Below are 17,097 nucleotides of genomic sequence, written 5' to 3' on the forward strand. Positions count from 1 at the left end.
ACCAAGTTCCAGGCCAGCTAGAACTACATGATGAGACTCTCTCTCTTTCTATCTTTCCCTCTCACATACACACACTGTGCACTGAAACACCAACCCCTAATTCCTCTGTTGCCATAGAGTGCTACAAGGCTCAGATTTTGTGAATGCATCTGTATCTATGTAGACCAGACAGGTGTCCAGATGGGCAATGCCTGCTGGGAGCTCTACTGTCTCGAACATGGTACCCAGCCTAATGACAAGACACCAAGTGACAGGACCGTTGCTGAGGAGACCTTATCCACCTTATTTGGGGAAACAGGCACTGGCAAGCATGTGCTCAGAGCAGGGTTTGTCGACCTGGAACTCAGCCATTGAGGAAGTTGACACTAATGCCTATTGCCAGCTCTTCTGTTGTGAGTTATTTAGCAGAGAAGACAGCCTAGACGTGGGTCTCAGCCAACAGAAAGCTTTCTTAGCCAGCCAGCAACTACACGGGGTGCTCAGGATCCTAGTATAGCACTGGGCCTCCTTCAGGATGAGCTTTTAAGAAAAAAAAAAAAAAGTTCTGGGTTGACACACTTCAGTTAACAAGAACAGTTAGCCAGAAGCAGAACTACAAAAGCTAAAAAGCAAGGTTAGTCCATTCAGGGACTTTCCCACAACTATGGACTATGATGGATTAGGCCTTTGTTTTAGTTTTGGCAGGTGGTGCTGAGTTTTATAGCCTTAGTGGTACTTCCATCATGGAGTAAATTGTCCTAAGACAATTTGCCTACTACCATCTGGGGCCCTGTTACACTTCCAAATCCAGAGCAGCTCACCACAGGCAAGGAAGATGCTGCTAGTAACTGTTCCCACAGACATAACACCATGGGCAATGAGGGCACTGACTTCATCGTGCGCTGAATCTACACACACCAGTCTTCAGGTCTGGCTTCCTGGTTTTCTGAAGATTTGGTTGGGAACAATGATTTTTTTTTTCTCATCTCCCTGGTGATGGATTGACTCTTGATTTTGGTGCTTTCCATTGCTCACCACTCTAATTGTGGGGAGCAATCTAATTGTGACTTCATGGCAGACACGAGGCCATCTATAACATGTGTCTTAGAAACCACAATAGCTGGCACCCAACCTACACTGACCTGAACCACATCCTCACCCAGTGGTCTTTCCAGCACTATTTTTTCTCAGGTTTGATGGAGCCCTGAATGTGGATCCAACAGAATCCAAGACCAACCTAGTACCCTAGCCTCACACTTCTCTCTGGCTACGTATAACTATGACCTGGTGAAGACCTAGCCAAGGTACAATGAGCTGTGTGCTTTCTGGGCAACACCATAGACACTCAGGCTCACCTAGATCACAGGTTTGATCTGAGGTATGCCAAGCACGCCTTTGTGTACTGCTGTGTGGGCGAGGGCATGGAAGAAGAGTTTTTTGGGGCCCAAGATAACACGGCTTCCCTAGAAAAGCTACCCTTCTTAGTGTGGAAGAGAAGACCCAGAGTGAGAGGTATTCGCACCTGTGCTGCGATTTTACGCTTCCTTGTTTGGGAATTTGCTCTCCCTGCTTTTGTAGAATTGTCTCTGGTAATTCTAAACCATCAATAGAGGTGATGTTTCCACTTAAAGAAATAGGGGGTTGGAGAGATTCCTCAGCAGTTAAGAATGTTTGCTGTTATCCCAGAAGTGGGGGTTTGGTTCCTAGAAACCACGTTTTTTTTGTTTGTTTCTTTGTTTTTGTTTTTTGTAACTCCAGCTCCCAGGGAATTCAAGCCCTCTTCTGGCCTCTGTAATCTCCCGCACACATTATACTCATCCCTCATACATATAAATAAAAAAGGATCTTAAATAAAAGAAAATACAGTAAGATTTTAGAGAATTCTCATATAAACTGTAAGTTTAGCACACAAATACAATTTTTAGCATTGCTTTCATCTCAATTAATCGTCATGAAAATATGAAGCGAGTTTATTTTCAACAAAGTTTGTGATCATTGAGTATCTTTAACTTCTGAAAAAGGTTTTTTTCCTTTTTACTATTCTGTAAACCTGATTTGTTAGGTACTGTAATAAATTCATCAGAAATAGTTATTTATTAAGAATCACATTAAGTGTAGGTCGAGGCAGCTGTTTTAAAGAGAAAGGAGACAGAAAGTAGGCAATGGAGAGGAAGCCATCAGACCCAGGATGGCCAAGGGTGTCACGGTTTCCACAAAAATCTGCTGCCATCAAGGAGCGATGAGGGCTTTTGTTTTGTGTAATGCTACTCAGGCTGCCTTAGCTTCCAGCCTAGTTGGGACTTCAGAAGGTCGCCACTGTAGCAGGCTGGATTTAGGGCTTCTCCTAGGTCGCTAACCAGGTGATGGCGCCTCTCAGCTCTTTCGGTGCTTAAAGGGAATCCACGTAGAAAATGGAGGTTAGAGGGTGAACGTAAGATCTCCCCCTTTTGAGTTTCTAAAGTTAGAACATTCTAAATCGGTTCACGGGAACCCACTTTCGCTGTCTCTGGCACCTCCCTTCTCGCCTCAGTGCCCGCCCTCCTCCATCCAGCCCGTCCGACTCGTGGCCCCGCCCACGCGGCTCTCACAGGTGTCCGCCGCCCAAGCCCCGCCCCAAAGAGGAGCTCCTCCTCCACCTGGCCCTAAGCCCCGCCCTCAATCGTCATTGTACGTCAGCGCGTCGTCGCGGAAGCCCGGCAGCGAATGAACGCGGGCGGCCGCGGCCTTCGCCTCGTTGTCGGCGCGTGCGCGCAGAGGGCGCGGGTCCCGAAACCCTGGCGGAGCGCACCGCGAATGGAGGCCTGAGGGCGGCGGGGGCGGGGCGCGCCGCGAGCGAGGGCCGTGGCCGCGGCGGGCGCCGTCTAGAGGAGGCCGGGCCGTCAGCCACCACGCACTCGGGCGCGGTGAGGCGCCGGCGGGTCAGGCCGTGGGCCGCGGCGGCGATGCAGCGACGGCGGCGCGCTCCGCCCGCGTCCCAGCCGGCCCAGGACGGCGAGGATGGGGAGGTGCAGTTCTCCGCCGGGCGTCTGGGCTCGGCCGCGCCTCCCGGCGTCCCCGCGCGCGGCACCACGGAGGACGAGGAGCGGCTGGAGCGCGAACACTTCTGGAAGGTCATCAACGCGTTCCGCTACTACGGGTAAGGCGCGCCCTCCGCCCGCCCGCCCGCAGCCTCGCGGCCCGCCTCGTGGCCGGAGCGCTGAGCCCACGGTCACCTGCGCGCGGTCCTGGGGGACGGCTGCCCATCCCACCCAGAGCCGCCGGAACGAGCGCGCACTTTGGCAGAGAACTGAGCGGTGCTGCCGAGTGGCTCTGACCGGATGGTGGAGGGTGGAAGTGATCCCGGAATTCCAAAGTGTGCGGCTTGGTAAGGAAAAGAGAGCAGGCACCGGAGCCGGCTTTCTGTTCTTGTAGTCTGCGAGTAAGTATGGAACTCCTTTCGTGGGCTAGGCACGGTTGTAGGACCCTTAAGTATGCTCCCCGTTCGTAGTATAACTTCCCAACTTCAACATTTCGTCTAGATAAGTATTCGGAGAGCCTAGCCAGAATGCGTTAAGTGCGGATCTGAAAGGGTCTTCGTGCACCTGGGTTTTCAGAGAGAAATAATACATTTGTTCTAGTCCGCCGATAGCTGTATTCTGATCCTGTAGTTGGAACTAGAGAGATGGATCCTAGAGGGGACCCTCGTGCTATTTATCTTACAGTTGTTTATATATATTTAACTTTTGCCTAGATGTGACCCCCCTCAAGGGCAGGGACTGAGCTTTATTTTATGTCACAGTGCTTGGCAATGTTGTTGAAGCTCTATTTTTAACGAATAAAATATAGTAGCACAGAAGGACACTCCCATACAGCCATAGACAGTTTTGGCCAGTGGTTACATTACTTTGTTACTGTTTTGAACTGAGTAGTTAGTTAGGATCTCAGTTATATTGTTGCGGGTGTGGAAGGAGCAGGGCACTCATGGTCAAGCTTTCTAGTTGGGAGCATTACTGTTTAGCTACACTTCCAGGCTCATAACAGATGTTTCTTGGGTCAAGATTTGAATGAAATCATTTACTAATTAAACTCAGAAGTAAGGGATTATTTTGTGATAGTGGCACATTTTGCTGTTGAAAAATGTAGAAAGAATTCTGGGAAACACATTGACATTTAGTAGACTCAGTTAAACTTACGTAATTGTATTCAGTTTTTATATATTGGAGCCATGGTTTTCAGTGCTTTCATCTTTTTACCAGTTTAATACGGGGTTGGGGGCAATTTTCATTAAAAGTTTTCCTTATTCATGTACTATCTCTGTGAAATACTCTAAATCTCTGGAAAAGCAGTATAGCACAAGTGATACGGTGTGGGAGCTATGGCTAGCATTGTGTCGCTTTCCAGCGTTTTTCAGTCTGGCTTTGAAGTGTGTATATTGCAGCCACTAGTCAGATCTGGATGGATTTAAACATAAATTGATTAAAAGTTAGAATTGAGTTGTGAAGTCTCACAACTCCACCTGTTGCTAGTATGCCATATTGGGGTATGTGGATAGAAGTCTTCATCAAAGTCAGTTCTGACAGCCAGGCCTGTTCCAGACTCCTCGAATATTCTGGAGGTGTTACTTTTCCCATTAAGTTTTATAGTGAATAGAAGACTTAGATTAAAGATAGGGCAAGAAATGCCTTTTGGCTCAGAGTGTACCAAAGAATCTGGTGTTCGAAGCCATCATTTAAAAGCAGCATGCCATCCAAGTTTCTTTATTTCTCCAAGAAGTAAAGTTTTTGGCCACTGAGGTCTTTACAGCTGTTCAACTCTGTATACATGAACATAATGTAACGTGAACAAAGGGGCTTTGCTTGCTGCACACTGGGCTGCAGCTGATAGTTGTTCTTAGCTCTAACTGTAGCATTGTAAGATCAGACTGCTTGCAGCTCTGGTAAAATGCTCTTGCCTCCCCACTCCCACCCCTGTGTTTTTGTTTGTTTTCTTTTCTAACTTTGTAGTATGTGTGTGTTTATCTGTGTGGGTCTAGAGTTTGTACATAAACACGTTCTGTACCATGTGAAGCTTCACACCCTCAGCCCAAACCCTTTAAGAATTTCCCATCGTGTCTTATTTCTGGCAGCTCTGAAGACCACTAGATCACTGGTGATTAAGGAATGCCTTTCCTTTCCACCAGCAGTTAGCGATCTGAGAATACAGCTTAACTGGCTCATCCCCTGCTGGCAGGATATGATACATTGTAAAGGAAGAGCATGCCTAACATTGAGTTTTGTTTTTACTGAAAGTGGTAAAGATGGAAGTTGTACCCAGAAGAATTACTAGCAGGCAGGGGAGCGCTGGAGTGGAGCTGGCATGCCCCTAGCAGCAATACTCACTCCTAGGTAGCAGTCCTCTAGGTCTCTGCTATTATGGGGCCTGTGTGCTGGGGGTTGAGTCTTAGGACTTTCTGATGTGTTAGCTGTTCAGGAAGGAGGACACATGCTATTCAAAATCTGTTTTGAGGTGTGGTGAGAAGATGATGGAACAGCGGTTGCTTAGGAACAGTGGTAAGAAAGTTCTGCAGTAAGACTGAGCTGCCCACAGTGATTTTAAACTGTTGCCACTCTGCTGTTTGCCTGATTTTACTAAGGCAACCTTAGAACTATATATAAGTTGATAAAAACCAAACCAAAACAACAACAAAAACCAAACTCTCCACAAATCATTTTGTACTTATCCATCAGACCTGATAATGCTACTTTTGGAAATTTATCCCCCCCCCCCTTTTTTTAATATGCCCTCAACCATCTCTTGTCACAAGTGAATTCCCCCAAGTTAAGTAATTTATTGGTAAGGAATAAATGCTGTATTTGGTTCATAGTGTTAAAGGGGGGACGTTCAAGTTGTGGACCACAGCTGGTGAAGTTTATAATTGGAGAGAGTCCATAGCATAGAGCCTTGAAGTGTAGACATCACATGGTGGGAGGGACTGGGCCTCCTTTTTCTTTCAAAGCCACAATCCCATCAGATTAGGGTGATACCCTTCAGGTACCATTTCACTTTAATTATGTCCCCAAAGTCCTACCTTTAAATACCAGAGTTGTTTTACATTTCCACCCACTTTATACCTCACAATGAGGATTAAGTTTTAATGTACATTTTTGTGGCTACTTTCAAACCATAGCATATACAAACAGATTGTAAGCACAAAAAGGTTCACTACTCAGTGCCCAGTAGTTAGGTTTTAGTAAATTTTGGGTTCATAAAGTAGAATGTTAAGCAATCACTATTCACTTTTTTTTTTTTTGAGAGCATTTATCCAGTCTGACAAAAATTCTTCTGATAAGGATGAAGAATTATAAATGTTTCTCAGATTTTGGTATATCTGAATTGCCTTTGAGTGTTAGCTAAAAGGTAGATTCACCTCAGGGAACATAGGAGTAGCCTGGTGTATATTCCTGTGTATACCACATGAGTAACTGTTACATGAAAGCAAGCCCAGCACAGAAAGACAGATACCTCATGTTGTTGTGTGTGGAATCTAAACAGTCATAGGTATAAGAGCAGAATGGGAGTTAACCAACAGATGGAAGGGGAAGGGTGAGGGCTTGGGTTATGTGTTGGTCAGAGGATCCAGTGTTTCATTGAAGACACTGTTAAGTATGTGAAATGATGGCTCAATTCGCTTTCTTTGATCATCCCTCTTTGTGCACATAAAGTATCACTTTATGTCCTATAAAGTCCTGTACATAGAATTGTGAATTAAATCATGAATGAATTTGTCTTAAATAGCTAAAAGATGGGGGATATGTAAAAAGTTAGTCTAGAAGAAGGATTTTTATGGCCCTTCCCCTGAGTATTTTATCTATCTATTTATTTATTTATTTGTATTTTCACTGTGAATGTGTTAATATATAAGAAGTAGGTATGCCGGCTATATTTTGAATGCTGTATTAGTTAGACTCTCTGTCACTGTGATAAACTCCAATGTAAGCTTGAGGGTGGGACAAATGTATTTTGACCCACAGTTTCAGAGGTTTCAGTCCACTGGGAGGAAAGATGGTGAGCAGAGCAACTGATCTATTGCCAGCCAGCAAGCAGAAAGAGAATGAGGCTCTGGATAAGATACCTAAAAATGTGTGCAACTCCCACCTTAAAACAAACAGCCCATGACCTATCCCCTTCAGCTATCTACTAGAGTTTCTAGAACCTCCCCAGAAAGTAGGACCAGCTAGGTACATTGATTTTTTTAAAAAAGGAGAAGCGCTTCATATCTAAGTCATAACAAGTGTTTACTATGTTTACTTAAAGTTTTCCATATCCAGTGAAGGCTGATGGCGTCAACAGAGGAGTATGATATCCACCTTGTGGGTTTTGTGGAGATTTCTTCCAACCAGTCTGTGTTGTGTACATGCTTGGCATTTATTAAATTTCAGTAAATGATACTTACATGATCATTATAGCTTATTTTTACCTTGTTTTATCAAGACACTTTGGGGTGTAAACGAGATTGCATAGTAGTAAGTAACAAGCCAGGTCACTTTCTGACCTGATGAGGGTGATGCTATCTCAAGTGTAAGAAAGCAGTGTCAGTGCAACCACTGCCCGGGTGGCCTCTGCCCTCCCTCCCAGAGTGCCTTATATGCTTTTAGAGACATGGCTGTGGTATGTATGTGTAGCAAGAGCTTCTGTGCTTCATTGTTCTTCAGAGAAGGTACTTGCGCTTCATTTTAAAGAAGTGCATGCTTTATTTGTATATAAAGAATGTAAAGCATGATGCAGTACATGCCTGTGAGCCTACCACCACCGTAGTCTGTGCATGTACACACACACTCACAGACACACATATTTACATCTGTACACACACATACATACTTAACATTCACACTTACATATACACACATTCACACACATACACACTCATACACATTTGCATATGCATACACACAAACACATGCACACATATTTACATCTGTACACACATACATACTTACATACATATACACACTCTCATTCACTCATACACACACACATACACACACACACACCTATCCCTTTTCCCCAGAGAGGATGTTCTTGAAACTTTGCTTGCACACTGGCTTGGTTCCTAAACAATATGTTGTTTGCAGTACTTTGTTTATTTCTCTGCATTACCCTGTGTACCTATAATTTCTTCATACTGACCACTGGTAATGGGCTTTCTGTTGTTTTGGGGGGTTTTATGTTTGTTACTTGGCAGTGGTGAAAATGGCTTGTATTTCTTGAATAGGTGTAGGGGTATAATTTCTAGATCATGGGGCAGATAAATATTAAGCTTCAAAACATTTTTACTATTTTGATTCTGGGGATTAAACTTAGGCCATTTTAACTTACATTTACAGCAACATGTTAAAACTTGATGATGTAGGTAAGCCATCCTCTAGTTTTGCTTAAAATGTTTGATTTGAAAAATAATTGTAAATTAATCTTTGTGTCCTTATTGGTGCATGTGTTTGTTTTTATTTCTTATAAACCATTTTGTTGGTGATTGTTCTGAGAAATTTTCCTCAGTAAAAACATGACTAAACTTTCCTTCAAAAGGCAGAGGGTAGTAAATAAGGGCGGTGTCCTGCATAACTAGGGAAGGGTTATGTCTTAAAATGAGGTTGGTTTCTGTGGAGAGAATTCTATTTGCCAATTAAAATAAAACACCTTTTCTGTCTTAGCACCAGCATGCACGAACGAGTGAACCGAACAGAAAGACAGTTCCGATCGCTTCCAGATAACCAACAGAGACTGCTTCCTCAGTTTCCTCTTCACTTGGACAAGATCCGGAAATGCATTGACCATAATCAGGAAATACTGCTGACCATTGTGAATGATTGCGTACATATGTTTGAAAATAAAGAATATGGAGAAGATGTATGTGAAATTTGTTCTATCTCTCTTTACTTTCGGGTAATGGTCTGTGTGTGTAGGTCTGTGCAAGTTATCTATTGAGAGGTGTTTGATGAGGCTACAAATTGTATTTGTTCATTGTTATTTTTTTAATACCTAGATAATTGTTAATACTTTCACATGGTGTTTTGAATGTACTATTATGTAGAAGACTTACTTAAATTTCTTAAAAGAGGGGCTGGAGAGTGGCTCAGAGGTTAAGAACACTGGCTGCTCTTCCAAAGGTCCTGAGTTCAATTCCCAGCAACCACATGGTGGCTCACAACCATCTATAATGAGGTCTGGTGCCCTCTTCTGGTATGTAGGTGTACATGAAGGCAGAGTACAGAACATATAATAAAAAAAATAAAATAAGACTTTACTAGTTATATTAGTTAATTTAATTATATTAATTAATATATTAGTTAATATAATTAGTTAATTGTAATAGTTAATATAACTATACTAGTTATATTAGTTAATTTCCCCTGTTGCTTTTCAGTATCTTCTATTTATCATTATTCATCTTTTACTTAAATTTTTTTTTCACTTAAATTTCAAGTGACTAGGAGTAAAAACCGAAGTCTTGTGTCCACATGATAGATAGCATTTGGCCAGTCCACTGTGAGCCACTCAGGCTGCCTGTCAATGAACTGGAGGGATTTTCTTCTTTCTCTTGAAGGGTGGGGTGTTCTGTCTCCAGAGCAGCTCAATGCTGGTTCTTTCCTGATAAGTACAGCTTTACTTGAGAAATCTTCCTCTATTGAGGGTAGAAGTGAGAACAACAAACTCTTTTTCATGTAGGAGCTCAAGCTGCACTTGCACCCCTTCTTGGGTGAGGACGATAATTATCTACTGACCCACCTATATCTTAGTATGCTCGTGTAGGCATATTCAAAATTGACTCTCAGAAAATAATTATTTTTTTTTCCTTTTTAAACAGAGCAATGGAAAGATTATGCCAGCATCTACATTTGACATGGATAAGTTAAAATCTACATTGAAACAGTTTGTAAGAGACTGGAGTGAAACTGGGAAAACAGAAAGGGATGCCTGCTATAAGCCAATCATTAAAGAAATTATAAAAAATTTTCCGAAAGAGACATGGTAAATACTTCTGCATTTTTAACCACTTTCTTGCAGGTGTATAAGCACTTACCCATGACATTTCACCTTGTGATTCATTTCCATAGCCACTCTCCGTACCTGTGTGTTTTTATGTGTGTGAGTGCTGTATTTGTTATTGGATGCTTCAGTTGTGTGAGATTGAAACTTTTACATTTAGGAACATTTGCTCTAGTAAATATGAGAAATTTGAAACTTAATGTTAGAATAAATATTTATAGTCAATAATATATACTGCTTTATGAGTTGTTTTTATAACAAAGCAATAGTGACAGATTTTACTTTATCTCATTATGACATACTTAAAAGAAATGAAGGCTCCATACCATAGAGGCGTAATTAAAATTTTGAACATAGTACCTTTGGGCATTCTCAAGCTCATGTTCTGCTTTTCAGGCTTATTTGTAAATGAATAAAATGAAATGCATAGAGCTACAAAGAATCACTTATTTTGAAGTGAAGTTATTGAAGTCTTCAAAAGCAAATTTGTGGAGGGCTGAGTGATGCTTGTTGCAAGACATGAGGGCCAGTGTTTGGATCTCCAGCACCTGCTTAGAAAGCCAGGCTCTTTGTAGTCTCAGAGACTGGAGACCCCGTTCTGTCTCAGAAAATAAGGGGGGAAGACACTCAGTGTAAATTTCTAGTGCAACACATACACTGATTTTTTTTTTTTAAATTAAAGCAAATACTGTGATATGTATTGAGTAAATACAGCCTGGCAGTGAATATAAGTACTATCTTATGAAAATTCTGAGTACTGTATACATTATTTTGATAAAAATGTGATCTCTGTTTGTTGATAAAGTCACAGATATTCCTAAACCTATTATTGCTCATTGCCTGCATTTTGTAATCGAGGGCAAGTATCAACTAAAGATTATTGCAGCTAGAATCTATTTGGGGCTGGAGAGAAGGCTCAGCACCACTTGGAATGTGTACTTACTGCTTTTGCAGAGACCCAGCTTCAGTTTCACATTATCATGAGACTAACAATCACCTGTAATTCCAGCTCTGTGGGATCTGATACCCTCTCTGGATTCTGCAGGCATCTGCACTCTTCATCTACACATTTCCACACACAGACACATAAATTATAAGTATAAACTTTAAAGTAGACCATTTTTTAAAAATAATAAAATCAAATCAATTCTTCCCCATGCTCTTAAGCCCAGTAAATTTTGTCCTCAGACCCCTGGGATCCATAGGTTCCCGTGTTCAGAACTCCTGAGTTTGGGTGTATTCTTGGAGGAATGTCAGTACCTGCGTCTCTTTTTCTCTCTTTTGAACTTTAATTTTGAAGTAACTTCAGAATTATGGTTCATGCATTGTACAACCACCTTCCATATACTCTTTGCCAAAATTCATTAAGTCTTGGCATTTTAAATACATCACTGTATCATTGCCACCTTCTTCCCTCCTTCCAGCATATGAATGTCTAAAACTACACATTCAAAATTATTGTAAAACCATTTGAGAGTGCAATTAATATTTGTCATGTTTTCTTACTGCTTAATACTTCACAGTTTTAGTCTACAGGGTCTCACATAGTAGCCATGGGTGGCCTGGAACTCACTGTGTAGACCTGGCTGACCTGGAGCACAGAGATCTATCCGCCTCTGCCTCCTGAGTCTTGGTTTAAGGGTGTGATCCACCACACAGGCACAGAGTCTGTTCCGTTTTAGTTACTGGACCCTTAAACATAGTTATGGAGCCTGATAGTATATACTCAGATTTCATAATTGCCATGGTAGTCTCCTTATAACATTTTCTATCCATTCTAGAATACAGTCCAGGCTATTGCATTCATTTAATTGCTAATGTCTAGTCTTTAATCAGGAACTTTAATGACATTGATGTCTTTTCAGGAAAACAAGAAAGTTATTTATAGACTATTAAATCCTTTTCCTGATGTCATGTGCACAGAGAAAATATCTACTAGTCCACCATTAGAAATTTTAGTTTTCTGTTGTTGTTTTTTCAAGACAAAGTTTCTCTGTGTAACCTTAACTGTCCTAGACTCAATTTGAAGAAGAGGCTATCCTTGAATTCACTGAGATTGCCTGCCTCTTCCTCCCCAAGTCCTGTGCCACCACACACAGCAAATTTTAGTTTTTTAATACCTCACTTCAGGTATTACCTGGTTTCTCTACACTTCTGTTAGTGTTAATGTTATATTAATTTCTAAGTACTTTCTGGCGAGCCACCTTTAGACTGTAGATCATACATTATACTTCTCACTAGAACTATACTTCACTAGAGTGGTTCTTAATATGAAGCAGTCTGTTATGTGATCTCTTGAAGTGATGGTCTTTCTAACTTTGACAGTTTGCAGGCTGCTTTCTACCAAAAGTAGGCTCTTCAGTCTCCTGTATGTTTATCTCAAGGACTTACAGTTCCTATTCTATTCAGTTATGTACTAGTATTGTTTAAACTTTGTTGTTCAATTCCTCTATTGCTGAGAGTTTTCCTTATTTGCTGAAAAATATAAGGTATTTAAGACCCATATTGTAGATTCCTGTGAGGTTCGGCAATTTTTCGAGGAAGTTGGTTCCTTTTAATATGGAATGGTATGTAGGACCCACATCAGATATGAGGTCTGTCAGTGTTTACTCAGAGATCAGTTGCTTTTGAGCATTCTGCTGCACAGACAAACACATAGTCATACTCAGTGCTGATTTCCTCCTTTGTATACATGGTCTCTGTCTCTGACATTAGATGCTTTAACTATGGTTTTCTGGGACAGGCTCTCATTGTAGCCCATGAGCTCATGCTGGCCTTGAACTCGAAATCCTTCTGTTTAGCTCTACCTCCACAGTGCTAGGACTATAGGCATGTGCTCCCACATCTCAGCTCAGTATAGTTTGCAGTGATTTTGTTTTTTCCATTCCCAACCCAGTAATACCACCATCTGTGTTGTTTGTGGGTTTCTTTATTTTGTTGAGTTTTTGCATTAACAGTTTTATTTTAGTTGAATATTTATGTGAAAAACAAGTAATGAAGATGACTAAATAAAATATAATATTTTGCTTTACCTGTCAGGACATTAGTATGGAAGACAGAGTAAATAACTTGTTTTAATTTCTGAAATATTTGCACTTATTTATTGCTTCAGACAATCTCTAAAAATTTTCTATAAACCTTGCATCAGGAAATGTAGTAATGTGGGAATGTTGCCTTTTTTCTAGAAAATGAACTAGATTTTAAAGTTTTGTCTGCATTTCATCTTTCATACAGTGACTTTATCATCTTCCTGAGACAGAGTAGTAGGAAAATTTTTGCTACAGTGAGTAGTTACCTCTTGCATAAAACTAATTACTTCTTCAACAGTATATCAGCTGCTGTGGACACAGGAAACTATTGGTTTATTGGTGATGTCATCAGCAAAGGCTACGAGCAAGAAATTTTGTTGCAGAGTCAAATTATAATGCAGAATTTTGGCTAATTTACCTTATTTGGATTCCTATATATGTGTGTGTTGTGTGCTAAATATTACCTAAGTTGTCACAATTTGGTTGGTTAATTTTTTTTTTTTTTACCTAGAGTGTCTTACTTTTTTAAGGATAGCGTACAGCATAATGGATTTCATTATGGCACTTTCATGCATGTATGTCAATTATGGCTCTTATTCACCCACTGTGTCTTGTAGCTTATTTTCAGGAGAATAAACATTGTCAATGACATGGTGTATATGCGTGTGGCTTTTTGACACTTTGGACTGTACTTTCTGAATAGGATCTAGATTTTTAATAGATTTTTTTTTGAGGGGGGGGAGGAATTTCCATATGTAAGATCATTCCATGAAAAAATTCTTTATTTCTTCCTTCCTACCCTGAATGCCTTTTATTTTTCTTGTTTTTGTTCTTAGGGAAAAGCTTTGTCTTTCTTCACCACAGGGTATAATGCTAACTGGGGTTTTCATAATTCCCTTTTTCTTACTAAATATTTTTCCATCTTTCTTAGAAAGGATGTTGGAAATTGTTAAATACCTTTTGATTCTCTATTGAGACAATCTTGTTGAGGTTGCCCTCCTACCCCCATTTTATTAAAGTCTCATTTTCTTGTATTAAATCACCCTTGTCTTATTGGGGAAAATCACATTTGATTATGGTTAATAATTTTCTAAACATATTGTTGGGTTAGATTTGCTAATAATATTTCTACACTCATTGTAAGCGATAGTGGTCTGTAGTTTTCTTTTGCTAGGAGTAAGCCTTGACTTCTAACTATGGGACATTGAGATTATGACAGTTATTTTGTTTTTAATTCTCTGGAAGATAGGAAGTAGCCTTCAGTAAGAGTTATTTTGAGACTTGACTTTGAGTTGGCATACTACAAAGTTTAGCTCTTAAAGGCTACTTGTGTTCAGACATCAATGCTACTACAAGTAATGTGTTTATTTGGTATACATGGACCCTACCATTGAGCTACACTATTGCCGCTGAGATTTTTACCAGTGGCATTTCATGAAGGATTCCATAATGATAGCTATTCTCTTGTATTAACATTTTATAGTTTCATTTATTCATTCATTCCTTTGTTTACTTTTAGTTTTTTGAGATGGGTGTTTCGCTATGTAATAGAGCCCTGGCTGTCCTGGAACTCGCTCTATAGACCAGGCTGGCCTCAAACCACAGAGATCCACGTGTCTCTGCCTCCCGAGTGCTGGGATTAAAGTTGTATGTCACCACATCCTGGCTTATAGTTTTTATAATTGCTTTAAGTTTTATGAATCTTTATGAACATCATTACTTTTGTGGGGATATTATTTGTTTTAATTTTTTTTATAGTTTCTACTTTTTATTCTCTCTGAATGTCATCAATGTTTTGCTTAATAAAGTGCTCAATAATGTTTTTTTTTTCTTTTTCTTTTTCTTTCTTTCTTGAGACTATGTTTCTCTGTGTAGCCTTGGCTGTCCTGGACTCACTTTGTAGACTAGGCTGGCCTCACAGTAACAGGGATCCATGTGCATCTGCCTCCCTGAGTGGTGGTATCATAGGTGTGTGCTGCTGTGCCTGGTGACAGTGGTTTCTTTAAAGTCTAACTATCCCTGAAAATATAAAGTATCTTTGTTTCTAAAAGTAGATTGTAAAGTAAGGGTCTTTAAACTTTGGAGTATACAAAGTTGGAATGAATTTCAAAGACTGAAACATCAAATGCTTATGTTATTCATACTGAAATTATTGAGTGATACTCTGTTGTGTCTAATCAGCCTTTCAATACATCTATCTATCTATCTATCTATCTATCTATCTATCTATCTATCTATCTATCGCATGTCATTGATAAAGGTACTTAGTAAGCTTACACATTTACTACTGTTGTATTGTTATTTTTCTACTGTTACAGTGTTGTCAGAGTGTAAGCAGGTAAACAGATGAATTAGCTCTAGGTGGTTCTAGTAAATTATTTTAAAAGTAAGAGAATAATTAAGGGTGATTTTTAGTAGGTAAAAGATTTTAGAGTTCAGGATTCAGAAGATTGTGAGTCTTCTGTTACTGCTCTCTAGCCACCCGTCCCTGAAACCAGTGAATGTTATAGATGCAATCAGGATATGTATGTACACATTCATAAACTTTAAGTCAAGTGTACTGGGAAAATTACATATTTATTTCTATATCATTTTGTTTTGTTTTACTTAGATTAGTTTCCTTATAGTAGATAAGAAAGTTAAAGAGTAAGGCCACGTACATATTAAAGTCACAGATTTTCCATCAAATGTAAACCTCCAGAGCCAGGAAGGAGGTGTGGTGTCATGTACCTGTGTCACATAGCAAAACCCTGTCTCAGAGAAAGGAAAGGGCATTCAGAATGCAATTTGGTTCTGGATATAGTGTCGTTTGGGTCTCAGATTGTGCCACAACAGGCATAAAAACTGATACCCTTACTTAATTTGAGCTGGGTTTAACTCAATTTCAACTGCTTTTCCTTCCTTTCGGTGACAGCCGTCCTGAGATGTTTATGAAAGATAGCATAGTTAATGAATATGCTTAGAACTACCTGTATTTGATCATTAAAATGTTTTACCAATTTATTTTATTTTACCCATTTGTTCATGTTCATGTTTGGGATTAATGTGTTTGAGTTTTTGGTACAAGCAATTTTGAAGGCACAGATTGGCTTCATAGGTCTGTTTGTTTATAAGGAAATGTTTTCTACATTTTGCCAAATGCCAGACCATTTTCCTCTACTTTGGTTTTATCTAAAAGGGTTTTTCTGTGCTGCTTTTGTGAAGAGTTGAGCACTGAAGTTAGGAAACCGTACTCTTTGTTTTTGTTTTAATTTCATTTAAAACTCAAGCTTAGTTGAATGTTACAGCTTTTACATCACCAATTCTAGCATTCTAGAGGGAGAGGTAGGAGGAGCAATACAAGTTCAAGGCCAGTATGATATAGCTTGTTTTAGGCTACCCTGTCTCAAGCAAAAACATATGTGAGTTCAAGGTTTAAACTGTTTTCTCAGATATGAACACAAGGGTAGTGTAATGCTAGACATTTGATAGAATAGTTTATATTGAAATTTTCACCCAAAAAAAAAAAAAACACTAAAGAAAAACAGCAAAACAAATACTCATTTTCCCCAATTGTCTGCTGGTTTAATGCTATAAAGTGCATAAATGTGAAGGAAAGAGACATTTGAGCTTATCTTAAACATTGAGATTTAAAAAAAAAAAATCGTACAAACTATTAAACAGTTTCTGTTATTGTTCTTTTAAGATTTTAATTCATTAACCTATTTTAAGACCATTTGGGGAGATGTTTTGTTTATGAGTATGTCAGTATTCAGTGTACTCCAAGAAGACATTGACAGACTATCACATAGTTTAGGAAAAATACTGAGTTTTAAAACATCATTTTTTCTATTTTTATTAAAATAAAGGTATTATGCTTATGAGATTTATTAGCTTAAGGGGATCCACTTTAAAAGAAAATGGAGAAAATGTGGACTGCCTCATGCAGTTGTATAGAGTGAAGAACATTTCTCTCATTCTGGAAGCCTTCCTGACTGAAGACAGTGTTTTTACTTTTTTCAAGTCAGAATTTCAAATGTTCATAATTTTAGAATTATACCTCAGTGCTAAAACTGTCCAAATTAATAACTCAAAAGAAAGTGGCATA

General features: G+C 39.7%; 1 protein-coding gene across 2 annotated transcripts in view; it reads left to right on the plus strand.

The window, feature by feature from the left end:
• Positions 1-2,732: 2,732 nt before the first annotated feature.
• Positions 2,733-17,097, plus strand: part of Carnmt1 (carnosine N-methyltransferase 1) — a 31,840-nt gene continuing 17,475 nt past the window's right edge. The window contains exons 1-3 of one of the 2 annotated variants that reach the window (XM_021652920.2): positions 2,733-3,115; positions 8,646-8,841; positions 9,800-9,963. In XM_021652920.2, the coding sequence (XP_021508595.1) occupies positions 2,922-3,115; positions 8,646-8,841; positions 9,800-9,963 (554 nt within the window). In that variant the 5' untranslated portion in view covers positions 2,733-2,921. Of the gene's footprint in view, positions 3,116-3,198; positions 3,398-8,645; positions 8,842-9,799; positions 9,964-17,097 lie in introns of those variants that run through there. The other variant, XM_060387312.1, reaches the window with a different exon arrangement.

This window comes from Meriones unguiculatus, chromosome 1 (assembly GCF_030254825.1).
Source record: "Meriones unguiculatus strain TT.TT164.6M chromosome 1, Bangor_MerUng_6.1, whole genome shotgun sequence".
NCBI classification, from domain to species: domain Eukaryota; kingdom Metazoa; phylum Chordata; class Mammalia; order Rodentia; family Muridae; genus Meriones; species Meriones unguiculatus.